The following is a 27,976-nucleotide window of genomic DNA, read 5'->3' as shown; positions in this document are numbered from 1 at the left end:
ATGGAGGCCTCGGTGATGTGAGGGGTAACAGTTCCCCTGACAGAGAAGTCTTTGTTTCCGGGGGACAGGTTAGGCGGTGGCACAGGCATCTCCATGGGAATGTTCGGCATTGTAGCTGTGTTTCCGGGGGGACAGTCAGTATTGCTGCACAGTAAGATGGCGGCTCAGCAGGAGGAAGCGGTGCGGGAGTTTGTGTTGGTGACCGGCTCGGAGGAGGAGAGGGCGCGCTTTTTCCTGGAGTCCGCCGGCTGGGACCTGCAGGTAGGAGGCCGGGCAGCCGGGAGGAGAAGCGACGCCTGCGGGGAAGAGAAGTCAGGGCTCCCGGGAGGAGAACGCACTGTCATCTTCCCGGACCCACCCGAAACACATCCACGGCCCCTCCCCCATTTCACTGTCCTCGTCCCCACATCACTGCCCCCCATAATCCTACACCGCCATGTCCTCATCAGACTTCAACTCCCATCATGAGATTTAATCATTTTTATTGTAAATCATGCTGGGACTTGTGGTTCCATGTCATTGTAATGTCATGGTGCATCCTCTCATCATGTAGCATCGTGTCAGTTAACGAATTGTCACGTGACCTAAAACAAAAAATGTTGCATGTCGGGAAGGTTACCCCAGCCATTTATATACCCGGTATTATGGGGTGAACACCCGGAAATGTGCAGAATCTCCATATCAGGGATGGCGCAAAATCATAAAGGGCAGTAAAGTGTTACATGGCCAGATCTTATACTTGTCACAGCTGAGGATTTGTTACAGTGTAGATAATTTTCTGGGGCAGTGTTTCCTAACCAGGGTGCCTCCAGCTGTTGCAAAAATACAACTCCCAGCATGCCTGGACAGTCAAAGGCTGTCTGGGCATGCTGGGAGTTGTAGTTTTGCAACAGCTGCAGACACCCTGGTTGGGAAACACTGCTGTGGGGGCTAAATACAAGACATCTTGTTACAGTGTGTCAGTGCAGGGAACATATTAGTCTGGAGTGCAGCTGTGTACACTGGATACAACTGTAACACATCCTCAGCTGTGAGAAGTATTGTTATGGTCACAATGAGGGTGTTTTTTTATTTTTTATTTATTTTTTTTTTCATATTTTATGAAAAGATTTTTATGGTGTGTGAACAAGTCATTGAATGGAAACACTACCAGACCTAATTCTTCTGACAGCTGAGGGTTTGTGTCAATTGTGTTCAGTGTCGATATTTCTCTGGGAGAGAAATATATCTTGTTGCAATAAACCTTTGGATGTCCGGGCATGCTGGGAGTTGTAGTTATGCAATAGCTGGAGGCACTCTAGTTGGGAAACATTGGTCTAGACTGTAGACAATTGTAACAGATCCTCAAATATGGGATGTATTATAGCGGTACTCCGGTGTTGCTTCCCCGGTTTGACTGCCTCGTCCTACCCTGAGGTCCTCTTCCTGGCTTCTGGAGGTCAACTCATCAGACTGCAGCTCATCTCTGGCCAGGGCGGTGTCCTGCCTTAACCTGTGATGGTGTATTGAGCCGCAGCACCAGGAAGATGACCACAGTGGAGGATAGGGCAGCGTAACTGGGGGGTACAGCAGGAGGTAAGTCCAGGTTTTGTTTTGTTTTTTTGTCAAAGTTGGCAATCTGGGCAGGATTTTTACCGGAGTGCTTCTTTAATTAAGGTAGGATCATACTAAGTTTGTAGTGTTGCAAATGCTGGAGAGGAACAGCTTGGGTATCGGTGTTCTCTACTTGTGTTCTCCAACCTATGGTTCTCCAGCTGTTGCACAACTTCACTGCCCAGCATGTCATGATAGCTGAAGGTTGGAAGAACATGATAGTTGCAGTTTTGCCACAGGTTGGGGAAAATCTGAAATCCTTAAAAAAAATAAAAAAAAAGTAAAAAAATATGGACATCTAATGGAACCTCGAAGGACCTAATTTAAAGTGAACAGGACCTGTTGTCACCCGATGGTGTCTGGCGCCACAGCCTCCGTCCAACCCAGTTACCAGTGTGTGTAACGGAGCTCCACAATGCTGTTGAGAACGTAGTCTGAGGATACAGACGAATACAATTATGTCGGAAAATGATATGCACATGTACTCCGTTTTGGGTCTCAGCATGTAAGGGTCTGTTCACACTGAGGAATTGGAGAGTAATTCTGCTCACTTATTCCTCTTCAGCTCATTCAGCAGTGCCAAACCCCATTGATTTGAGCTGAATTCTGCTCCTCAGTTCACACTGAGAAATTTCCGCGTGCGAAATTCCGACGTGGAATTCCGTTTCCTCATTAAGATTGAACATGTTCTTTCTTCATGCGGAATCTGCATCTAAATTCCCATAGTCCGCAATGTTAATTATTAGGGATGTCCTGATACCATTTTTTTTAAGACCGAGTAAGAGTACCGATACTTTAATTCTAGTACTTGCCGATACCAAGTACGAGTATTTTTATTTTAAAAGGAATCTGACACCAGGGTGACCCGGTTTCTGGCGCTGCTTACCGTGCTGATATGTGGGTTCTTGTTGTGTACAATGGAGGCGGCTGCTGTAGGATGAGCCAAGATTTCTCTCTTCTCCATTGGGCAGAACAGGGAATTTGCATTGGCGGCAAGACCAATGTCTCCGGAGTGATTGCGCTGATGTTCACATGGTGAGCAGCCGTAGAAACCGGGTAACCTGCACTATTTACCTATAAATTAAAACTAGTCCAGGTGACTGCTGTAAGATTGCCTTTAATAGTAGGTAGTATCCCCTTGTAGGTAAATAGATAGTTGCAGACATTAGACAGCAGGACCCCCCATTGTAGCCAGCAGGACCCCAACCTGCAGGCAGAAGCCCCCCTTTGTAGCCAGCAGGACCCTAACCTGCAGACAGCAGCCCCCCTTTTGTAGCCAGCAGGACCTCCCCTTTGTCGACAGCAGCCCCCATTTTGTAGCCAGCAGGACCCCCCCTGTAGACAGCAGCCCCCTTTGTAGCCAGCAGGACCCCCCCCTGTAGACAGCAGCCCCCTTTGTAGCCAGCAGGACCCCCCCTGTAGATAGCAGCACCCCCAACCGAATGCGTTTTTTCGTGCGGAATTCACAAAGAAATTCTGCGCAATAAAAAGGGAAATTCTAATTGGTGGTTGTCGTCCAGCAAATAAAAAAAAAAAGTTTCCTCCTGTATTTTGCACGGAATTCCACACAAATTCTGAGTGGAAAAAGATAATAGAAATTCTGCAGCTGAATTTTTAAGCGAGAATTCCTCGCCAATTCCTCAGTGTGAACATACCCTAAACTTGAATGTCTACATTCACAGAGATCTTGAAAATGGAAAAGGGTTGAAAACCAAAGTAGATTAGAAAGTTGCCAAATGTTTCAGGTGTATGATTCTTTTTTGGTGAGACCCATAGACATTTATCAGGTGCCACCTTCTTATAAGTGAGCTGCACAATCAGGACTGATGCCAGTTACCTGGACTGACACTGAAACAAGATAGATTGTATGTGGGCTCCAGTGCAGTGTTTACCAACCAGTGCAATTTCAAGGTGATGCTTGGTGTTGTAGTTATGCAACAGCTGGAGGCACATCTTGGGGCCACATACAATATACAGTGGTCCCTCAAGTTACAATATTAATCAGTTCCAGGGCAACCATTGTATGTTGAGACCATAACTCTATGGAAACCTGGTTCTGAAGTCCCCAAAATGTCATCCAAAAATAGGAAAAAGTGAGGATTAAAGAAAAATAATTAGATAACTAATACAGATAAATCAAGTTCTTATATACAAAAATAAGAAAGATCTGCTGGGAGCTGTAAATCACTGTCTATCAGTGTTTCCCAACCAGGGTGCCTCCAGCTGTTGCAAAACTACAACTCCCAGCATGCCCGGACAGTCGTTGGCTGTCCGGGCATGCTGGGAATTGTAGTTTAGCAACAGCTGGAGGCACCCTGGTTGGGAAACAATGGTTTATGTAGAGGACAGGAGCTTCTTCAGGGTCCTGTACAGTACACACAATGTCCCAAATGGAGCCGCCCTTACTTGGTGTCCAAAGGAGCAGCTAACCCTGGCACAGGTAAGGAGTAGTACAGAACTTGTAGTTCCTCCCTGTACTCTAGGGGGCGCTACCAGACAGCCATTCAGTGCAGGCACTTCAGTAATAGAGGTGATTTGCCAGTAAAATGCCCATTCTGATTGGTCAGTTCCTCCAGTTGTGACACATTTCACAGATCTGGACTGTCTGTACATTGTATGTTGAGTCTGGTTTCAAGTTACAATGGTCCAGAAAAAAAATTGTATGTTGAAACTATTGTATGTTGAGGCCATTGTAAGTTGAGGGATCACTGTATCTTGCTTAACCCCTTAAGGACACATGACGTACTGGAACGTCATGTGTCCACTCCCGATCTATAACGCGGGGCCACGGCGTGGCCCCGCCTCATAGCGGTTCGGGCCCGGCCTCTAACAACGGCCGGGACCCGTGGCTAATAGCGCGCGGCATTGATCGCTGTGCCGCGCGCTATTAACCCTTTAGACGCGGCGTTCAAAGTTGAACGCCGCGTCTAAAGTGAAACCGAAAGCATGCCGGCTAGCTCAGTGGGCTGTTCGGGATAGCCGCGGTGAAATCGCGGCATCCCGAACAGCTGACAGGACAGCGGGAGGGCCCCTACCTGCCTCCTCGCTGTCCGATCGCCGAATGACTGCTCAGTGCCTGAGATCCAGACATGAGCAGTCATGCGGCAGAATCATCGATCACTGGTTTCTTATGAGAAACCAGTGATCAATGTAAAAGATCAGTGTGTGCAGTGTTATAGGTCCCTATGGGAGCTATAACACTGCAAAAAAAAAGTGAAAAAAAAAAGTGAATAAACATCATTTAACCCCTTCCCTATTAAAAGTTTGAATCACCCCCCTTTTCCCATAAAAGAAAAAACACAGTGTAAATAAAAATAAACATAAATGGTATCGCCGCGTGCGGAAATGTCCGAATTATAAAAATATATCGTTAATTAAACCGCACGGTCAATGGCGTGCGCGCAAAAAAATTCCAAAGTCCAAAATAGTGCATTTTTGGTCACTTTTTATATCATGAAAAAATGAATAAAAAGCGATCAATAAGTCCTATCAATGCAAAAATGGTACCGTTAAAAACTTCAGATCACGGCGCAAAAAATGAGCCCTCATACCGCCCCATACACGGAAAAATAAAAAAGTTATAGGGGTCAGAAGATGACAATTTTAAACGTATTAATTTTCCTGCATGTAGTTATGATTTTTTCCAGAAGTCCGACAAAATCAAACCTATATAAGTAGGGCATCATTTTAATCGTATGGACCTACAGAATACATATCAGGTGTCATTTTTACCGAAAAATGTACTACGTAGAAACGGAAGCCCCCAAAAGTTACAAAACAGCGTTTTTTTTTAAATTTTGTCGCACAATGATTTTTTTTCCCGCTTCACCATAGATTTTTGGGCAAAATGACTGACGTCATTACAAAGTAGAATTGGTGGCGCAAAAAATAAGCAATCATATGGATTTTTAGGTGTAAATTTGAAAGAGTTATGATTTTTTAAAGGCAAGGAGCAAAAAACGAAAATGCAAAAACGGAAAAACCTCCGGTCCTTAAGGGGTTAAGTGTGTCAGTCCAGGTAAATCTCCCCCATAGGATCTGCATCAGAGAGAATGTAATTCCCCAATTTGTGACTCTCCAGCTGTTGTAAAACTACAACTCCAGTCATGCTCTGAAAGTTAAAGGGGTACTCCGGTGCTTACACATCTTATCCCCTATCCAAAGGATAGGGGATAAGATGCCTGATCGCAGGAGTCCCGCAGCTGGGGACGCCCGCGATCATGCACGCGGCACCCCGTTTTTAATCAGTCCCCGTAGCGTGTTCGCTCCGGGTCTGATTACGCCCGACCGCAGAGCCGGCGGCGTGTGACGTCACGCCCCCGCACCACCTCCCGTAGGCTTTCATTGAGGGGCAGAGCGTGACGTCACACAGGGGCGTGACGTCACACGCCGCCGGCTCTGCGGTCGGGCGTAATCAGACCCGAAGCGAACACGCTCCTGGCACTGATTACAAACGGGGTGCCGCGTGCATGATCGCGGGCGTCCCCAGCTGCGGGACTCCTGTGATCAGGCATCTTATCCCCTATCCTTTGGAGTACCCCTTTAATGCCTGTCATGGCAAGATCACAAGGGAACACATCCCTCTAGGCCATGTTGACACTACAGAATGCCTGTGCGGAGAATCTCCGTGAGGACATTCCACAAACTGCGGGCGCCGCTCAGGAATGCCACGTCTCATAGACGGCAATGCATTCCGTGTGGACTTTGCAGAAAGAATGAACGTGTTCATTCTCTGTGCGGACACGAAAAATAGAAGTTCCTTGACTGAAACATCTGGCAGAGAAAATCCTCCACGTGCACAGCGCAGAAGAATGGTGTTGAATTTAGCAGGACTTTGCTGCAGCGGCACAGAATTCCCGATATGTGAACATGGCCTAAGATGTATAGGTCAATACCTTGTTTAATGTTTTAGTGTTTGCATGTGATCAGAATATCAACAGTGGGGGCACCTTGGGACTTGGAGTCCACACCACCAATGCTAAGCTAGTTAATGTCCCCAAAGAACTATGGGGGAGATTTATCAAAACCTGTGCAGAGGAAAAGTTGGCCAGTTTCCCAGCAACCAATGAGATTGCTTCTTTCATTTTTATCAAGGCCTCCGAAAAATGAAAGAAGCCATCTGATTTGCTATGGGCAACTGGGCAATTTTTCCTCTGGACAGGTTTTGATAAATCTCCCCCTATGTGTATCACAGCAGATTTCTATAGAGAATCTTTTTTAATGTTCCCTCCTTGTCCCCCCAGCTGGCTCTGGCAAGTTTCTACGAGGACGGAGGAGATGATGACATAGTGACACTACCACAGCCGCCTCCAGGCTCCACTTCGCGTGGTTCTGGTCCCAGGTAGGTGCTCAGACAACCACATGCTTTCTTGTGTTTAGGTTGAGTTCATACACAGCAGATTTGTTGCAGACATTTCTCAGAAAATTTGTTCCATTCAGATGAATAGGACCATTGCAGAAATATTTCCAACAAATATACTGTCAATGTACACACCAGACAGACCACCACTGCCCCCAATGAATGTTAACCCCTTTAGGACGAAGCGTTTTTCTGTTCTTGCACTTTCATTTTTCCCTCCTAACGTTTTAAAAATCATAACCCTTTAAATTTTGCACCTAAAAATCCATATGATGGCTTATTTTTTGCGCCACCAATTCTACTTTGTAATGACGTCAGTCATTTTACCCAAAAATCTACGGCGGAACAAAGAAAAAAAATCATTGTGCGACAAAATTGAAGAAAAAAAACGCCATTTTGTAACTTTTAGAGGCTTCCATTTCTACGTAGTACATTTTTCGGTAAAAATGACACATTTCCTTTATTCTGTAGGTCCATATGATTAAATTGATCCCCTACTTATATAGGTTTGATTTTGTCATACTTCTGGAAAAAATCATAACTACATACACAAAAGTTAATACCTTTAAAATTGTCATCTTTTGACCCCTGTAACTTTTAATTTTTTCATACATGGGGCAGTATTGCGTCGTGATCTTAAAGGGGTACTCCGGTGAAAACCTTTTTTTCTTTTAAATCAACTGGTGGCAGAAAGTTAAACATATTTGTAAATTATTTCTATTAAAAAATCTTAATCCTTCCAGTACTTCTTAGATGCTGAATGCTACAGAGGAAATTCCTTTCTTTTTGGAAAACTGATGACATCACGAGCACAGTGCTCTCTGCTGACATCTGTGTCCATTTTAGCAACCATGCATAGCAGGTGTATGCTAAAGGCAGCATGGTGGCTCAATAAAGCGTTATTATTATTATAATAACGTCCGCAGAGAGAACTGTGCTCGTGATGTCATCAGAGAGCATTCCAAAAAGAAAAGAATTTCCTCTGTAGTATTCAGCAACTAATAAGTACAGGAAGGATTAAGATATTTTAATAGAAGTAATTTACAGATCTGTTTAACTTTCTGCCACCAGTTGATTTAAAAGAAAAAAGGCTTTCACCAGAGTACCCCTTTAAGTTTTTATCGGTACCATTTTTGTTTTGATCAGACTTTTTGATCGCCTTTTATTCCTTTTTTTTTTTATGGTAGAAAAAGTGACCAAAAATACACTATTTTGAACTTTGGAATTTTTTTACACGTACGCCATTGACCGTGCAGTATAATTAATTATATATTTTTATAGTTTGGACATTTACGCATGCGGTGATACCACATATGTTTCATTTTTATTTACACATGTATTTTTTTTTTGTTTTTTTTTAAAGGGGGGGTGATTCAAACTTTTACTAGGGCAGGGGTTAAATCATCTTTTTTAGAAAAAAAAGTCCCCTTTTTTTTTTTGCAATGTTATCCTCCCATAGGGGACTCTAACATGCATTACACTGATCTCTTACACTAATCAATGCTATGCCATAGTATAGCATCAATCGGTGTTATCGCCACTTGACTGCTCCTGTCTGGATCTCGGGCACAGAGCAGTCATTCGGCGATCGGACATGGAGGAGGTAGGTAAGGGACCCCCCTCGTGCGTCCTAGCTGATCGGGACACCGCGATCGTCCCGATCAGCCCATCTGAGCTGCTGGGAAACATTCACTTTAGACGTGGCAATCAACTTTGATTGCGGCGTCTAAAGAGTTAATGTCGGACATCTGCCTGAACGGTGATGTCCAGCAGTAGCCACGGGTCCTGGCTGCTGATAGCAGCTGGGACCATGCTGGTATGATGCAAGCTCAGCTCCTGAGCTCGCTTCATAACCCTGCTGTGCCGCAGCGCCGTTTATAAATGGCGTTTTGAGGCAAGGGGTTAAAATTAACACAAAACCCTTTGAGTTTTCCTTAACACATCCCCCTTCAAAACCTATATTGCTACAAACCCCTTTCATGTTAAAGACAAAAGCCAAAGTCTGTGACCCCCTACATTCTAGTTGTCAAAGATCATTGATATTTCCTATGTGTGCTGTTAAAGGAGTAGTCCAGTGGTGAACTACTTATCCCCTATCTTAAGGATAGGGGATAAGTTGCAGATCGCGGGGGGTCCGACCGCTGGGGCCCCCCGAGATCTCCTGTACGGAACTCCAACAGCCCACAGGAAGGGGGAGTGTCGACCTCTGCACGAAGCGGTGGCCGACACGCCTCCTCAATACAACTCTATGGCAGAGCCGGAGCGCTGCCTTCAGCAATCTCCGGCTCTGCCATAGAGATGTATTGAGGGGGCGTGTCGGCCGCCGCTTTGTGCGGTGGTCGACACCCGCTATCTGGCCGGAGGGCCTGGCCCCCGTACAGAGAGATCGCAGGGGGCCCCAGCGGTCGGACCCCCCGCGATCTCAAACTTATCCCCTATCCTTAGGATAGGGGATAGGTTTTTCACCACTGGACTACCCCTTTAACCCCTTCTCGATATTTGACATACTGTTAAGTCATGTTGTCCGGCAGGTTGAGTGGAGCTGACCCCTCCATAAAGGTCATGGGCTAGCTTTGTGTTGCAACTGATGGGTTGCAATACAGTTGTACTGAAGTGTGTTCTAGGGTTGGAAGGATAAGTAAAAAAAAAATGTTTAGAGGAAATCTGTCTGCTACAATTCACATTTCAATCAAGGAGACACATGGTACATTTTAGGGTATGTTCACACTAAGGAATTTACTTGAGTTATTCCGCTCCAAATCATCAAACAATGAAAGCTTCTTTAACTTTAATGTGCTTTCCGCTGCCCCGTTCACACTGAGAAATTTCTGCTAGCAGAATTCCCACGCTGAATTCTGTTTCGTCTGAAGATAGAACATGTTCATTCTTTAATCCGTGAGTAAAAACCCATTGAAGTCAATGGGATTTTTTTTTTTTTACTGACAGAATGAGTTTTGTGTGGAATTTATGCACGAATTGTGCAGAAGGGAGAAAATGGCAAAAAAATTGATTTTCCTGACCGAAATTATTCCTCTTGAATTCCGCTCCAATTCCTTAGTGTGAACATAACTAGAGATGAGCGAACTTACAGTAAATTCGATTTGTCACGAACTTCTCGGCTCGGCGGTTGCTGACTTTTTCTGCATAAATTAGTTCAGCTTTCCGGTGCTCCGGTGGGCTGGAAAAGGTGGATACAGTCCTAGGAAAGAGTCTCCTAGGACTATATCCACCTTTTCCAGCCCACCGGAGCACCTGAAAGCTGAACTAATTTATGCAGGAAAAGTCATAAACTGTTTTATTGACAGTCAGCTTGAAGTCTTGTTCCTGTGCTGTGCGCTAGTGCAAGATTTAAGAACAGGGAACATAATATTTTGGGTTAGATGCAACTTTTTGATCACTGTTGTGTACTAAAGGTTGACTTAAAACAGAAATTCTGGCATTGGGTATTTTTTTCCTCAGAGGGCAAAACAAATAATGTTTAATATTTTAGACATTTGTGTGCTTTTATGATACATGGGAAAATAGTTAAAGGGGTAGTCCAGTGGTGAAAAACGTATCCCTCGACATATGCTGCTGTGTGTCGGGGCCATCGTACAAACAGCTATCTGACAGCGCTGACAACTTCAGCAACTGACAGATAGTTGTTTAATGTGCCCCGTGTGCCCCGTTCTGCCTCCTGTTACTCACATGCTGTCCTGCTAACTCATACAGGCTTCCACTGTGAGCTCCGTGTAAGCCCCACCCCCCCAGTGCAGCCATAGCCAATAGCCTGCAGCATCTTGCTGCAGGCATCCAATGAGCTGCTGGCTGCCCTCCCCTTCCTTTCCTATAGAGCTCTAGTGGGCAGGATAGTAATGGAGGACATTCTGTCCCCCCTGAAGGTATTTAAAGAACTGTACAGTACTGTATGCGATGTCACACATCACATACAATACATATACACACTATACACCCCATACATCAATGTTTCCCTATCAGTGTGCCTCCAGCTGTTGCAAAACTATAACTCCCAGCATGCCCAGACAGTCAATGGCTGTACATGCATGCTGGGAGTTGTAGTTGTGCAACAGCTGGAGGAACCCTGGTTTGTTAAACACTCCCCATACACTCCCCATACAATGGTCATCCCAGAACCAATTAGCAGTTTCCCATAGAGATATGTATTCAACATACAATGGTTCCGAGGCCCCAGAACCAATTACCATTTTTACATAGACATATGTACTTGACATATGATGGTTTCAACATATGATGGTTCTCCTGGAACCAATTAATATCATATGTTGAGGGACCACTGTATTTCCTTTGTGTGTATTGGAACTAAACAAAAAAAGGGAGGGAAAAAAAGCAAATTGGACATAATGTCACATCAAACTCCAAAAATGGGCTGGACAAAATTTTTGGCACCCTTAAAGGGGTACTCCGCCCCTAGACATCTTATCCCCTATCCAAAGGATAGGGGATAAGATGTCAGATCGCGGCAGTCCCGCTGCTGGGGACCCCCGGGATCGCCGCTGCACAGGCAATACTGGGGACGGAGCAGCGTGACTTCATGGCTCCGCCCCTTGTGACATCACGGCCCGCACTCTTAATGCAAGTCTACGGCAGGGGCGTGATGACCGCCACACCCCCTCCCATAGACTTGTATTGAGGGGCGGACCGTGATGTCACGGGGGGCGGAGCCGATCCCGGGGGTCCCCAGCAGCGGGACCGCGGCAATCTGACATCTTATCCCCTATCCTTTGGATAGGGCATAAGATGTCTAGGTGCGGAGTACCCCTTTGGAAAAAATACCCTTTGGAAAACCCTTTGGAAAAAATAACTGAAATCAGTCGGAATGTTGAAATCTCAGTCGGAATGTTGGACCACTCGTCCTTTACAAACTGCTCCAGGTCTCTCTTATTGGAAGGCTGAACGTGAGGGGTTTGTATAAAAGGTACTCCGGTGTAAAAAAATGTTTTCAAATCAACTGGTGTGAAAGTTAAACAGATTTTGTAAATTACTTCTATTTAAAAATCCTTCCAGTACTTACCAGCTGCTGTATGCTCCACAGGAAGTTATGTAGTTCTTTCCAGTCTGACCTCAGTGCTCTCTGCTGACACCTCTTTCCAGGTCAGGAACTGTCCAGAGTAGAAGCAAATCCCCATAGTAAACCTCTCCTGATTTTTCAATCTCTATAACTTTCTACCACCGGTAGATATGAAAACGTTTTCCTTTGAAGTATCCCATTAAGTGCCAGTTGAAACCAGTAGGACATTACCTGATGACTTGTATGAGAGAGGGTATTGAGCATACTCTGAGGTGCTGACATGACTGTAGTAGGGGAAGGGTACTGGAGAAGCCTGGGTAACTCCAGATAGGAAGAATATTACCTTTGCAGACCTCCCCCCATCCAGGACAGACAGTACCTTGAGTACATTCCTTTTGCTCCTTTTGTTGGACCACGCTGCCTCCCATAGAATCATTTGTGTGTGGATGGACTGTCTGAGCTGAGGTTAGTGAAGCAGCTATTTAGGGAGACTGCTGCTGCTGCTACTGCGGCTTTATATGATATTATCAACTTACCAGTACAGAAATCAGATCGGCCCCTATACCCTGACAGACCGAGCATTAGACTAATGACCTTAGACCTAAACTTTATACTATTTTCTCCCGTCTCTGACGGCCTCCCTTAATAATACTACACAGCAGTTCTTTTCGATATGGGATCCATGGGGCAGATTCACTGATAGACAACCTCCCTGACTTGAGCTCCCCTGGTCAGACCTTTTCTCTTATCACCTTTCTTTACTGTTACCTCTTCTTCTCTCTCCTCTATGTTCTTTTCCTTTTGTGTTTCCCGTCATTGTGGTCTATTGTGTGTTGTCCTTGATTGCTGTTATTGTTTTTCACCATTGGTGAATTGGACCGGCCTGTCTGGTCTGCTCTCTAATTATTATTATTTTTGCTTTCTGTTATTCTGACCTTTTGGGGATAATTATTCCCATGACGTTTCTTATTTGTATGGTTTCTTATGTCAAAATGTAATAAAAAATGACAGTTGAAAAAACGTTATACTATTTTCTCCCACCCCAGTGATCACAGGGTGACGTCGTTCAGAGACCTGGTGCACGCACAGGAAGAGGAGGAAGAAGAGGAGGAAGGGCAAAGGTCAGTTCTCTTTTCTATTTTCCAGCTGTTGTAGAAATTTGTCATATGGGTAATTTATATAATTGGTATCAGAAAACAATTTTGTCATTGAAGAGGCGGGTATTCCATGTTGTAAGGTATATGTGGTTAAAGGGGTCTTCAGAGTTGTAAGTTACATGTAAAAATGTGCTCGGTTGCATGCACACCGAGGGTTAGGCATATGGCAACAGGGTCATGCAGGAGAATTTGAAAACGGACTGCTCACCTCACCAGACCTGTACCGTACCCCATTTATTGTAATGAGCCTACCGGAGTATGCTAGTGACTCCGGTCGGCTAATTTTTTTGGACTGTATGTTTTTTTTTTTTTTTTTTTTTTTTTTGCCGGGCTGAAAACTGCAGTCAACCAGAAAAAAACTGATATATTCCGTAAGTGACTAACCATAGTCACTAGCTGACTCGGGTCCGCTCGTTGAAATAAATAGGGTATAGCCAGGGTGGGGTCAGTGGCCACGTCCGTGTTCTACCTCAGCCGCTAATTATCTGACCGTGCTATACCAGGTGCCAACACAAAAAGCGCTGTACAAGAGAACAGGAAACTGAAATATAGGGAGCGGTTTGTTAAAGTGGATTTAGTGGTCATGTAGGATTTGTTTTTACTCTCTTTTTTTTGGTATAGGAAGAGACGAGATTTGTTTTACTTTGACCACATAGTTCCTTTCTGCAGCTAAAGCAGCTCTACAATGTGAGAACTCCATCAAACAGCTTAACATAGTACAACTTCCTGGGTTGATGTTCATCTGGCATGGAGGGGTATAAGGAGGGGCAATTGTAAATAAAGGGTTATTTTGACCATAGACATAAGGTGATTCCAAACTATGGTAATCATAGTTTTGTACATATTAGAGAAGTTATATTCCTTCATACAGGGAGCAGTATTATAGTAGTTATATTCTTATACATGGAGGCAGAATTATAGTAGTTATATTCTTGTACATAGGGACAGTATTATAGTAGTTATATTCTTATACATAGGAGGCAGAATTATAGTAGTTATATTCTTGTACATAGGGGGCAGTATTATAGTAGTTATATACTTGTATACAGGAGGCAGAATTATAGTAGTTATATTCTTGTACATAGGGACAGTATTATAGTAGTTATATTCTTATACATAGGAGGCAGAATTATAGTAGTTATATTCTTGTACATAGGGGGCAGTATTATAGTAGTTATATTCTTGTACATAGGGACAGTATTATAGTAGTTATATTCTTGTACATAGGGGGTAGTAAGTCTGACATCAACAGTGGGGAAATTAATGGAAACCCTACTAAAGGATAGCATTGTGGAACATCTAAAATCCCATGGATTGCAAGATGAAAAAAAAAAACATGAGTTTTCTTCAGGGAGATCATGTCAAACAAATCTTATGGATTTTTTTGATTGGGTGACTAAAATAATAGATGGCGGAGGAGCAGTAGACATCGCATATCTAGATTTTAGTAAGGCTTTTGACACTGTCCCACATAGAAGACATCAATAAACTGCAGTCATTGATCTTGGACTCCCATATTGTTGAGTGGATTAGGCAGTGGCTGAGTAACAGACAACAGAGGGTTGTAGTCAATGGAGAATATTCAGAGCAAGGTCTTGTCACCAGTGGGGACCTCAGGGATCTGTACTGGGACCAATTTTCAAATATCGCAAAAGGTCTCGATGGTAAGGTATTGGTCTTTTTGCTGATGACACAAAGATATGTAACAGGGTTGATGTTCCTGGAGGGACACACCAAATGGAAAAGGATTTAGGCAAAATAGAAGAATGGTCAGAACTCTGGACACTGAAATGTAATGTGGACAAGTGCAAGATAATGCACCTGGGGCGTAAAAACCCTCGGGCAGAATATAGATTATTTGACACAGTCCTGACCTCAGTATGTGAGGAAAGGGATTTAAGAGTAATTATTTCAGAAGACTTAAAGGTAGGAAGACAATGTAATAGAGCAGCAGGAAAAACTAGCAGAATGCTTGGATGTATAGGGAGAGGTATAAGCAGTAGAAAGAGAGAAGTGCTCATGCCGCTGTATAGAACACTGGTGAGACCTCAATTGGAGTATTGAGCGCAGTACTGGAGGCCGTATCTCCAAAAGGATATAGATACTCTAGAGAGAGTTCAGAGAAGAGCTACTAAACTAGTACATGGACTGCAGGATAAAACCAGGAAAGGTTAAAGGACCTTAACATGTATAGCTTGGAAGAAGGAAGAGACAGAGGGGATATAATAGAAACTTTAAAATACATAAAGGGAATCAACACGGCAAAGGAGGAGAAGATATTTAAAAGAAGAAAAACGACCACAAGAGGACATAGTTTTAAATTAGAGGGGCAACGGTTTAAAAGTAATATGAGGAAGTATTACTTAACTGAGAGAGTAGTGGATGCATGGAATAGCCTTCCTGCAGAAGTGGTAGCTGCAAATATAGTGAAGGAGTTTAAACATGCATGGGATAAGCATAAGGCTAACCTTCATATAAGATAGGGCCAGGGACTATTCATAGTATTCAGATTATAGGGCAGACTAGATGGGCCAAATGGTTCTTATCTGCCGACACATTCTATGTTTCTATGTATTATAGTAGTTATATTTTTATACATAAGGGGTAGCATTATAGCAGTTGCCTGTGGACTATGATATTCTGATTTTCTCACAGGTTTTACGCTGGTGGCTCAGAGAGAAGCGGGCAGCAGATTGTTGGTCCTCCAAGAAAGAGGAGCCCTAATGAGTTGGTGGAAGATCTCTTTAAAGGAGCTAAAGAACATGGAGCTGTTGCTGTAGACAGAACTACTAAAAGCCCTGGAGAAGGAAGTAGTCGATCATTGGTAAGACTAGCGCTGAGATACCTGTACAGGTGGCATTGTCGTAGCTGACGTTTTAGTGTGTATGGGTACGTGCTTATCCTCATGCTCTCAAATCATCTGTGCTTAAAGGTGGTTATCTGGATACTGGAATTTTTTTATATGTTGATGTGGCCGCAATGACAATAAAAAAAAAAACATAAGAAATGAATAATTACCTCGCTCGTTCTGAAATCTTCTTGTAGTCTTCCTGACCCCCACTGAATGCTTTGGCTGCTACTTACGAACAGAGGCCAGACACCAAAATACTTTATCGGGGTGGGGGAGGGAGGAAGAGTGCATGCTGTACGTTAATATGGCCTCTACGATTCTTGAGCTGATAAGAAAAACATAATTTACCTCCCTAGCAGCGCTAAGCATGATATAGAGCTGGCACATTCCCTTTACTTTGGTCAGTGTAGTCTGAGCTAAAAATGAACTTCTTCCATATATTGATATTCAGCTATAAATCATAATATTACCTGTTTCTTCTCAGCCATTTGCAGGGGGTGGATACAGGTTGGGGGCTGCCCCAGAGGAGGAATCTGCCTATGTAGCTGGTGCCCGCAAACACCGACAAGGACAGGATGTGAGTATGCGACATTTAGAATATGTATGAAGATTTAAAGGATTTTGTAAGCATGTACTACTGCTTAGGTTGCTCACTTTTATAAGTAGTTACCTTCACATCCTCTGCCACAGGTCCACGTGGTTCTCAAGCTCTGGAAAAACGGATTTAGCCTGGATGATGGTGAACTGCGTAGCTATCAGGATCCCAGCAATGCGCAATTCTTGGAAGCCATACGCAGAGGGTATGAAATTGTGGACAGTGTCTTTTTTTTCTTCTTTTGCGTTGTTTGGGTTGATCCCACCAACAACACTTAAAGGTTAGTTGTCTCTTTAACCCCTAGACAAGACAGGGTGTTGATGTATGCCCTGGCCCCCTGTTACGTCATGCACTGTCTATGAAGCGAGCGATGGCTGCTATCAGAAGATATCCACCATTAACCATTAGTTGCTGAGATCAATACCGATCACTGCTTCTAAAGGTAACAGGGAGGGATGCCGATTGCTTTGGAGCTTTTTTGGACACCCACCGTGCGTTTGCTGGGGTCCAATGAGCTATAATGGTGGCCCCAGGTATGCTACTCCATGCTGTCCGATTGTTGCTGCCTCCGACAGACAGTAGTAGCAGAGCGCTGATTTCACTGTACAATGTCATGCAATAGCAATGTACAGTAACTGCATTCCATTGATTGCTTATGACAGTCACTTTTTTTTTTTAAGTATGGGGACTTAAAAAATGTAAAATAAATGATTAAGAAAATAGATTTTAAAATTATATAAAAGCCCCTCTCCTAATATATTTAACACGCCCCCCCTTTTTTTTTCTTCGATTTTGCAATAAAAAACAAAAAAAATCACAAGCTTAGGAAATAATCATATGTTTGTAAGTTTTCATCTAGTGGTATACAACAACATGGTACCCAAGAGAAAGAACAAAAGCCACTATCTAGACCATGAGGTAGAGTAAAATCACTTCATTTTATTAGTTTCACATATAACATTTAAAATATCACATACAGCAATGGGCACAGAAAGAGAGATGGATGCTGGGGAAGGTGGGTATTACTCTACGGGCACACAGATAGAGGGCCCTGTTTAGCATGCATGCACTGGAAATAGCAATTCAAGAAGTACATGAAGAGTAAGAGAAAAGTGCATAGTATAATAGTGGCTGGGATCGTGGGTAAGCCTATACAGATAACGGCCTGAGAATCACTCATGTGCCCTTATTATATTGCACATATCCCTGAAACCAGACCACCACTGTTGTACTTAATGAATAAAGTGAACAGTGCACACAAGAAAACATATAAAAGCAAGTGCAAAAAGTACTTCCCAAGACATTAGGAAGAAAAGCATGCAGAGTAAATAGTAGCCAAGATTGGCACACCATCAACCCCAGTAACCCACCACACCTCCGATGCGTTTTGCCTAGCAGGCTTTGTCCAGGAGGTTTCTCTTACTCTTCATGTACTTCTTGGATTGCTATTTCCAGTGCATGCATGCTAAACAGGGCCCTCTATCTGTGTGCCCGTAGAGTAATACCCCCCTTCCCCAGCACCCACGTCTCTTTCTGTGCCCATTGCTGTATGTCATATTTTATGTTATATGTGAAACTAATAAAATGAAGTGATTTTACCCTACCTCATGGTCTAGGTAGAGCCTTTTGTTGTTTCTCTTGGGTACCAATAAAAAATAAAATTTAAATATTACCATCTGTGGAAATGTCTGGAGTATTAAAATATAATGTTTATGTTCCTGCATAGTAAACTGCATGCACGGAAGAAGGAAAAAAAAAACTGAATTGCTGATTTTTTCTTATATCAGAAAAAAAGTTATTAAAACATGATGAGCAAGTCATGCCAAGACAAAAATGGTACTGTTCATGGAGCCAAAAAATTTGCCCTCCTACAGCCTCATATACAGAAAATTTTAAATGTTATAAAGGTCAGAATAGTGCAAATTTAAAGGAGTACCCCGCTTTATAAAAAAAAAAAAGAAAAAAGTTATCCTCTAGCCAAAGTATAGGGAACAAGTATCTAATCACAGTGGGCCCGACCTCTGGCTCCTAAGAGGAGGCACTCCTAGATACCACTAAGTCACTGCGAACGGGTTGCCTCCCTGGGTCAGATGGGTTTCCTTATCCTCTATTACAAGACATTCTCTTAACGTCTAAACGTCTCCCTCTCTTTAATTCTTTCCTGGATGGTGCCTCCCTTCAGCAGCCTATGCTTTATGCTTTTATCACTCTTTGGGAAAGATCATCAAGGCTGCTCTAATTTTACACCTATCTACCTTTAAAACTCAGACCCAAAGCATTTTACCAAAATGTTGTCAAATTGTGTTCTCATCTCCCAGATTTGATCCATAAGGACCAAGTTGTTTTTACCCTGTGCCATCAGGTGGTTGATGACACACATAGGGTCATTGATCCTATTGATGTGGTTAATCTGTGGTCAGAGCAGGCTTTGGTGTTCAGTTTGAATGCGGAAAAGACCTTTGATTGGTTTGGGTGTCCTCCTGATCTTCCTCCCTAACCTTTATAGTTTGCAGAGTTCTTATGGGGATGTCTCTTGTTAATAAAAATTTATTTTCCAAAACTGAAGCTACACCGCTGAATCCCTTCTCTTTTCTCTTATTTGCTCCAACTTTTCTTTTGAGTTGTCTCTTTCCTCTATCCAGTATTTAGGGGTGAAGCTTTCCCCTGCTGTTTCGCGAGGTACTTAGCCTTCTAGACAAATGACGTTCCCACTTTATCCCCCTTTTTGGCCACATAGTGGCTATTAAGATGACCATCCTTCCTAAGCCTCTGTACCTCTTTGAGACGCTGCCTCTTCGCCTTCCTATGTCTGTCCTTTTAAAGGGGTTGTGCGCTGCCCTGCCTTTCGGAGCTCCGCTTGCAGCGTCCTGAAGTCCATTACTCCGAACGCTGTGTGCGGGCTTCCGTGTTTGCGGCCGCCGGGCGTGATGTCACGCCTGGCCCCCTTGTGACGTCACGCCCGCCCCCTCTACCAAAGTCTATGGGAAGGGGGCGTGACAGTGGTCGCACCCCCTTCCCATAGACTCTCGTTGAGGGGGCGGGCGTGGCGTCACGCCCGGCGGCCGCAAACACGGAAGCCCGCACACAGCGTTCGGAGTAATGAACTTCCGGACGCTGCGAGTGGAGCTCCGAAAGGCAGGGCAGCGCACACCTCCTTTAAATCCTTTCAGTCTGCTATTTTTCAGACAAGAAGCGGCGAGTAGGGACCAGGGAGGGTTGGTGGTACCAGATAACATGAGATCTCTAGCAGCTCACCTTCACCACTTTCCTCTTATTTGGTTTGTAATAGTTGGATACAAGTAGAAAAGCTGTGACTGGCCCCTATTCATCCTAACTTTTCTTTGGCACCCTACTCCACCTTTTCTGTCTCCATCACCTCTTTTAGGACCTATAGCCTTTTCCTGGTACATCTGAACATATTGCTCCTCTAAGCTTGGTCGGTATCGGCAGTCAGCAAAGGGCCACCTCCTGTAGCGTGGAAGTATCCAGCCAGCTACGGCCAGACTAATGCAACAAATGTTCGAAGGAAAACACAGAACCAATTGCGAAGTCCGGTTTGTGCAAACAGGGCTACAAATTTATTGCACCAAGCAGGAAATACATGCAATGTTTCGGCTTGTAAACAGCCTTTCTCAAGCATTGAGAATGGCGGTTTTCAAGCGGAAACGTTGCATGTATTTTCTGCTTGGTGCAATAAATTTGTAGCCCTGTTTGCACAAACCGGACTTCGCAATTGGTTCTGTGTATCTTCCTTGGAACATTTTCTCTAAGTTTGGGTTATTTTCCCCCTCCTCCCCCATGATTTCTTTTCTTCTCACTATAGTTTGACCTCTGGAATGGTCACCACATGATCTTCAAGGGACTATTCCAATTTTGTGTATTTGTTCAAGCAGGAACTGCTCCTCTTCTCGTACTTGGTTGACAAGCGGGCCCTTCCTTCTTCAGAGTGGTTTCATTATATACAACTGCGCCACTATATGACTTTCAAATTTGGTTCAGCCAGAGTTTTTCATCCTTTTAGATTTCAGATGCTGTGTCGACAGGCATCATATATGCAGATGGGAAGTGGATGTGAAAATAGGCCTCTATCTGTATGGTGTTTAAAAAAAACCTATAAAAGATGTTGGAGTTGTATCACACGCCTGAACAGTGAAATGAATTCAATGCAACCATGTTCCCTCACATTTCTAGTTATTAGGCCGAGTAGTAGGTCCTCTCCTTGAGGATATTAAACATAAGAAGACAAACACAAAAAAATATAATCTAGCGGGCACAAAAAAAGAAGAAATCGAATAAGCAGGCATCTATAAGCCCAGACCTTGTTTGGAAACCTTGGGACGACTACAGTTCAGCGTGGCCAGTATTTTGTTGAGGCTTCCTCTCATCCCCCTTTTTTTTTCTTCTTTTTTTTTTTTTTTTTAACCCCTCTTTTTGTATTTTGTTGTCTTGTGCTCTGTCCTTGTTTTGTTATTTTTTTGCTTTTTATTTTACATTAATTGTTTCCTGCTATTATTTGTTTCTACTCATGTAGTGATTAGCTTGTGCTTTGCTTATCTACATATTCGCCTGAGCATAGTTGCAGATTTAATGGTGCTGTGGTGTACTGGATAGGAGTTATGTTGGGTCCATCAAATGTTTTTCCTTTATCTTTCTTGAGCTACATATTTTTTACATGTATTGCTTATGTTTTGTTTTATTGTAATCGCCTTATCCTTTTGAATGTTCCTCCTTTTAATAAAATAAAATCTACGGTTGGAAAAAAAAGGAAAGCTTACCCAATTTTCTTATTGTAATCGCACTGACCTGCAAAATAAAAATAACATAACATTTCACCCCACATGTATTTTATGATAAAATTAAAGATGTCATTACGAAGTACATTTGGTCCTGCAAAAAACAAGCCCTCATTTGGCTCTGTAGATGGAAAAGTTAGTTAAAGCTTTTAGTAGGCAAGAAAGAAGAAAAAAATGAAAATGCACAAATAAAAATTGGCCAGGTTCATAAGTGGTTAAAGGGGATCTAAAGCTTAAAAAATCTTCTGACATGTCATAGAAACATGTCAAGTTTTTATCTCCAGGGAGACCCCCACTGTTCGCTACAACACATGTGCAGCAGTCAGCTGAGCACGGTGTCCATTCTGTCCATCACTGCTTGGGAGAGTCACAAAAAGTTAATGAACTTTCTGTGAATTCATACACAGAATTGTTTTATAATACATTATATAATATAATAAAAAGTGCAATAAAAAGTTCAACTTGTTCTGCATAAAAAAAAGTCTCACGTGGCTCTGCTGACAGGTTTAAAAGGTTATGGCTCTTAGAAAGCCAGGAAGAAAAAAAATTAGATTGTTGCATCTCCAATGGGTTAACAAGACATTTATTGCTACATCTATTAACTCTGTATCCATAACCATTTTTCTTGATAACAGGGAAATTCCGGGTGAGCTACGCAGATTAGCCCAGGGTGGGCAGGTGAACTTGGATATGGAAGACCACCGTGACGAAGACTTTTCGAGACCTAAAGCTTCCTTCAAAGCCTTCGCAGGAGAAGGGCAGAAGCTTGGCAGGTGAGAGAGACGTCTTCAGTCATATGGGTGTCTTTTGTATTAGGACATTACTAGTTTTTCTAACACTTTTTGCTCCCCTTTTCTTGCTGCCAGTACATCCCCTAGTGTCCTCAGCCCAGCATCTCCTTCACAGCAGGCTGAGAACGAGGCCAGAGCCAGTTCATCGGTGACCATCAACGACTCAGATCCAGTCACGAACATTCAGATTCGGCTTGCAGATGGGGGTAGACTGGTGCAAAAGTTCAATCACAATCACCGGTACGAATTCTGTTTCCATTATGTATATTCACAACACATAAGTAACTTGTGTTTAAAGGGGTAACCAGGATTACATTTTATTGCATATCAGTCAGAGATGTCAGAAATCTGAGATTTGGGAACTTCAACAATAACAATGGGGCCTGGTTTCCTATCTCAATGGAAATCTAGAAGATGATGACCTAGTACAGGATATTTGTCGGGGTCACAGACTAATATTTACATAGTGAAAGAAACAGGGTCCCAACAGCACAGAGTATTTTGAGGAGTGTGCTGCTTTTGCGCGAGTTCACAGAATCATTTTCTCTATCGGCTCCATTGGGGAACACAGACCATGGGTATATGCTGCTGTCACTAGGAGGCTTGACACTATGGTAACAAGAAAAGTCGGCCCCTCCCAGCAGGATATACCCGCCTACAGTCACCTGAGCTAATCAGTTTTAGCTTAGTGTCTGTAGGAGGCAGACTCTAGTCTGGGGTTCCCCAGACCTGGTCTAATTTTTTATTTTCCAGATTGGGGACGTTTAGATTTTTCTCTCCCTTTTCTTTTCCTGTTTTTAGGTGGGGACTCAGGAGCATAGCGTTCACTGTTTCCCCATTTGCGATTGAAGGGGCACAGACAACGTGGATGTACTGTCAACCCCTTCTCACCAACAGTCAGCGCCTGGGGTTGTACCTCACGGGTCCGGGTCCCCCTACCTCCCTGCTCGTCTCGCTGTTACAGCCCGGCATGATGCAGGTGACTGAAGACTTCATTAGGTAAGTTCTTCTGACTAAGGTGAGTATTTTCCCCCCTTTTTCAGGTCTTAGGGACTTTCATCCTCTGGAGACCCCCTACTTTGAGCCCACTCCTCTTTATTGTATACTGGGCTGTGGGTCCTGCTATCCCACTGGAATGGGTGTCTTCCCTCTCCCAGTATATATTTTCTTAGCTCAGGTCTCCCGTTCCATGGTGACTGCCTTAGAGAGGTCCTCCTTTCGTCGACCCTCTAGAGAGACCCGCTCTCCCTCTCCCTATGCTAAACACTCTCACAAGCGTACCAGGGGTAGTTCCTCTGACTCCTCTCCATAGTCTGCTTGCAGACATAGGCGCTCCCGGTATCGCCCCTCTGCTTCAGCATCCCGTAAACGCACCTCTTCTAAGGGACGCTCCCCAGGTCGCTGCTCTGGCTTTCCAGATCTGTGCACCAAGTCAGTGTCACCCTCATCCAAGGCTGCCTCCAGCCTTTCCACTCTCCTGGAGAACTGGACGATGAGGTTTCTGCCTCTGACTCAGGACCGAACAGATACGGCCGGCCTGGCGGACACCTTGGTCTCGGCCATAAGGGACACCTTTCATCCAGGAACTTCGGACGTAGCTCCAGAAGTTTCCTTTCACCGTTCCCGGCATGCACCCATGGTTTTCAGCTCTCATGCTGAATTTGAAGCCTTGCTAGAGTCTGCCTGGAAGCATCCTGACAAGAAATTTCAAGAAACTAAGAAGGTTCAAGCGCAATTTCCCTTTGCCAGGGACCTTATTGCTCGGTGGACCACTCCTCCTACAGTGGACCCTTCGGTCTCCCACCTGTCAAAAGCAACTACTCTGCCATTGGCAGGCGCAGCTTCCTTCAAAGACCCGGTGAACAAGAAGGTAGAGACTCTGGTGAAATTTACCTTTGAAGCAGCGGGCTCTTCCTTGCTTCCTGCTTTTGCTTCTGCATGGGTGTCAAAAGCTCTCTGTCTGGGCTTCTCAACTCCGCCACGGTATTCTTTCTGGATCCCCAGCGGAGGAATTGGCTGATTTAGCCCTCCAACTCTTCGGCTGGAGACTATCTGTGTACTGCCTCTATGCAGTCGGCCCGTTGTGCAGCTTTTGCCACAGGCAACCTGGTGGCTCTTCATCGTTCTATGTGGCTCAAGGCCTGGAACTCTGATGCCGCTTCCATCTCTGATGGAGCTTCCTTTTACTGGTTCTTGACTGTTTGGTAAGTGCCTAGATGCTCCAGTGTCCATTCACTTCTGCATGAAGGTTCTGGGTCAGATGGTGGGACAGATCTCGTTATCCCTCGACCGCAGAATCATTTTCCTCGGAGGTCTCGCCAGTCCCTTCTGTGGTGGCATCCTTCCCCCCAGCTTTTACAGGGGTGCTCCTTTCTACCCCTCTGTTGGCAAGTCGTCACGACGGATGCCAGTCTTTCGGGGTGGGGAGGTGTCTTCAAGGACCGGACAGTCCAAGGCCTTTGGTTTCCCCGATAAGCCCTCTTACACCTTCAACATATTGGAACTGAGGGCAATCTATCTTTGTCTGTGCCATTGGGAAATCCTTCTTCGGGACCATCCTGTTTGTGTCCAGTCGGACAACTCCTCTGCGGTGGCGTATACCAATCGCCAGGGCGGCAATGGTCTAGGTGTCCAAGTTTCTTCTCTGGGCGGAACTCAGAGTGCCGGCCATGTCAGCAATCCACATTCTGGGAGTGAACAACTGGGAAGCGGACTTTCTCTTCCTACCCCGGCAAGTGGTCTCTTCATCCGGAGGTGCACCTCTGGTTCCTCACTTCGTAGCGAAGTCCCGGGGTCCTTTGGTGCTGGTCGTGGATGCCCTTATGATTCCTTGGTCGGACTTTGCCCTACCTTATCTTTTCCTTCCTCTTCTTCCCAGGGTCCTTAGGAAGCTCAAAGCAGAGGGCATTCTCACTGTTCTCGTGGCTCCCGACTGGCCCAGGAGAGCGTGGTACGCTGACATGGTCCGACTTCTGTAAGACTGTCTGCTGCGCCTCCCTCTTCGTCCAGACCTTCTCTCTCAAGGTCCCCTTTGCCACCCCAATTTACCATCGCTGCATTTGACTGCGTGGCGGTTGAGACTGCGGTTCTTAGGGCTCGGGGTTTCTCTCCCCAGGTGATTCGCGCTATGCTCAGGGCGCGCAAGCCCTCCTCTGCGAAGATTTACCACCATACTTGGCGGTCTTATTTTGGTTGGTGTGAATCACTCTTTCTCCTGTTACGTTCTCTCTCCTTCGACTTCTTTCCTTTTTACAGTCGGGGCTAGAACAACAGTTGGCTCTCAGTTCCCTTAATGGTCAGGTTTCGGCCCTTTCCATTCTTTTTCAACGTCCTCTAGCGTCCGATCCCCATATCCGGACTTTTCTTCAGGGAGTGGCCCAAGCAGCACCTCCTTACAGGTCCCCTAAACCACCTTGGGACTTGAATTAAGTTCTTGGTGCCCTGCAGGGTACTCCCTTCGAACCTCTCAGGGACATTCCTCTTCGCCGCCTTTCCTGGACGGTGGCATTCCTTATTGCTATTACCTCTATTAGGAGAGTTTCAGAGCTAGCAGCCATTCTCCCTTCCTGATCATACACCAGGACAAAGTTTTTTTCCGTCCTTCTTACCAAAGGTTGTTTCTGTTTTTCATCTCAATGAGGACATTGTCCTTTTGTCTGGCTCCATCTCATCCCAGGGAATGTTTGCTCCACAAACTGTATGTGATGAGAGCTGTTCGGACCTATATCTTGTCACTTCTTCTTTTCGACAGTGTGACTCCTTTTTTGTTCTTACGGAAGGTCGCCGTAAAGTACAACCTGCTTCAAAGGCTACTATTTCTCGGTGGATCCGATCTGCTATTTCGAAAGCTTACCGCTGCAAGGGGAAGACCCCACCCTTCAGGGTTTCTGCTCATTCCACTCGTTCTGTCGGGGCATCCTGGGCTCTCTGCAACAAGGCTTCGGCCTCACAGGTTTGTAGAGCGGCCATTTGGTCGTCTTTGCACACCTTCACGAGGTTCTACCAGGTTCATACCGTTGCATCTGCTGATGCTAGTCTGGGCCGTAAGGTGTTGCAGGCGGTGGTGGTCCAGCCTTCCGCCTGACTGGTTTTCCTTTGCCCACCCTAGGGACTGCTTTGGAACGTCCCATGGTCTGTTTCTCCCAATGGAGCCGATATATAGAAAAGGAGATTTTTGTGCTTACCGTAAAGTCTCTTTCTCTGAGGATCCATTGGGGGACACGGCACCCGCCGTTATTTTCTCTGGTGTTCTTGGTTCGGTTACCTGTCCAAGGGTGTGTTCCGTTAATTTTTGTTCTGTGGTTTACTCGGACATTTTGTGTTTTTTTTCTGACCTGTCAGTCTTCTCCTACTGCTCTGGGACTAAAACTGATTAGCTCTGGTGCCTGTAGGCGGGTATACCCTGCTGGGAGGGGCGACTTTTCTTGCTGCCATAGTGTCAAGCCTCCTAGTGACAGCAGCATATACCCATGGTCTGTGTCTCCCAATGGATCCTCTGAGAAAGAGATTTTATGGTAAGCATAAAAATCTCCTTTTTTCATTGCGGAAGAACCAAGGCTTCAGCAGCACAGACTATTTTGAAAGAGTAGTGTGTTGATATTATGGGAATTCACAAATGTGATTACATAGTAAAAGGTTCAGGGCCCCAGCAGCACAGTGTTTCAGTAGAGCAATGTTCTGGTCTAGTGGGCAGCAGTGACCTGTAGCATGTTACATCTGTGTGGAAGATTATGGAAAGAGTAGGTCTCCATCAGCATAAAGTATTTTATAAGGTATGTGTTGTAGTATGAGGAGAGTAGAGGCAAGTAGGTGATGGCAGATTGTGTGTTTGGGTATATGATTTGGACTTGATGTGAGAATATCAAGTGGAAGGTCACAAACTGAGAACTAGTTAAAGCGTTTTTTGTTTTTTTTAAACCCTCTGTGCCCGGGCTGCCAAGCAAAACAAAACAAACTTTAACTCCCCTTCCTTCCTACGTTCCCCCGTTGTGCTGATATCGATGTCCCCTTCTCCGGTTCCCGACTTCTTCTGCTTCCTGTAAGTCGAAGAGTCATGTGAGGCTCAGTGTATCACCAGCCACAGCAGTGTCCTCCTGAGGCTGATGATACGCTGAGCGTCACGTGACTCTTCGACTTACAGGAAGCAGAAGTCGTCGGGGACCGGAGAACGGGACATCGATATCAGAGCAATGGGGAAACGTAGGAAGGTGAGTTAAAGTTTTTGTTTCGCTTGGCATCCCGGGCACAGAGGGTTAAAGAAAAAAACGCATCGGAGTACTTCTTTAATGGAGAAATAGCTCCTTTAACAGCAGCACAGAGTATTTTAAAACACTTACATTTATGGAGGGAAATGAGGAAAGATTTAGGGTCCTCTTAAACTGGTGCCAAAAATTTCCATAAAGTTATTTGTCTCCTCCGCAGGATCAGTGACATCCGGATGTTTATTGCGAGTGCCCGACCAGCCATGGCTGCCACCAGCTTTGTACTCATGACTACTTTCCCGAACAAAGAGTTGACCGATGAAAACCTGACACTGAAGGAGGCAAACCTGCTAAATGCTGTCATTGTGCAGCGATTAATATGACCTCACGCTCCCCCCTATCCCAGCATTCTACTTCACTCTTTCCTGCTGTTCTAATCTCCGCTGGTGACATGGAACCATTCTGTCTTGTAGTCCTGTGTTGCCCAATGCTTTGGGTGGACTCCTGATATCCTCTCTAGACGTACATTTTGCAGGATTTGTAATAAGCGTTGGACTTAAAAAAAATTCAAAAAAATTAAATAGGGAATAAAATAAATATAAACTTC

General features: G+C 44.6%; 1 protein-coding gene across 2 annotated transcripts; it reads left to right on the top strand.

Moving 5' to 3' along the window:
• Positions 1-105: 105 nt before the first annotated feature.
• On the top strand, positions 106-27,976 carry NSFL1C (NSFL1 cofactor). Of its 2 annotated transcripts, none has more exons than XM_056547444.1 (9): positions 106-261; positions 6,837-6,934; positions 13,037-13,102; positions 15,794-15,962; positions 16,474-16,566; positions 16,680-16,789; positions 22,013-22,150; positions 22,244-22,408; positions 27,590-27,976. In XM_056547444.1, the coding sequence occupies exons 1-9, from the start codon at positions 157-159 to the stop codon at positions 27,750-27,752; spliced, it is 1,107 nt and encodes a 368-aa protein (XP_056403419.1). In that variant the 5' UTR covers positions 106-156; the 3' UTR covers positions 27,753-27,976. The 2 variants fall into 2 exon arrangements, with proteins under 2 accessions (XP_056403419.1, XP_056403418.1); XM_056547443.1 differs by having other exon boundaries at positions 13,028-13,102.

Source organism: Hyla sarda, chromosome 12 (assembly GCF_029499605.1).
Source record: "Hyla sarda isolate aHylSar1 chromosome 12, aHylSar1.hap1, whole genome shotgun sequence".
Taxonomy (NCBI): Eukaryota; Metazoa; Chordata; class Amphibia; order Anura; family Hylidae; genus Hyla; species Hyla sarda.
The sequence above is the reverse complement of the archived record's forward strand: the minus strand, read 5'-3'. Positions and strand labels throughout refer to the sequence as shown.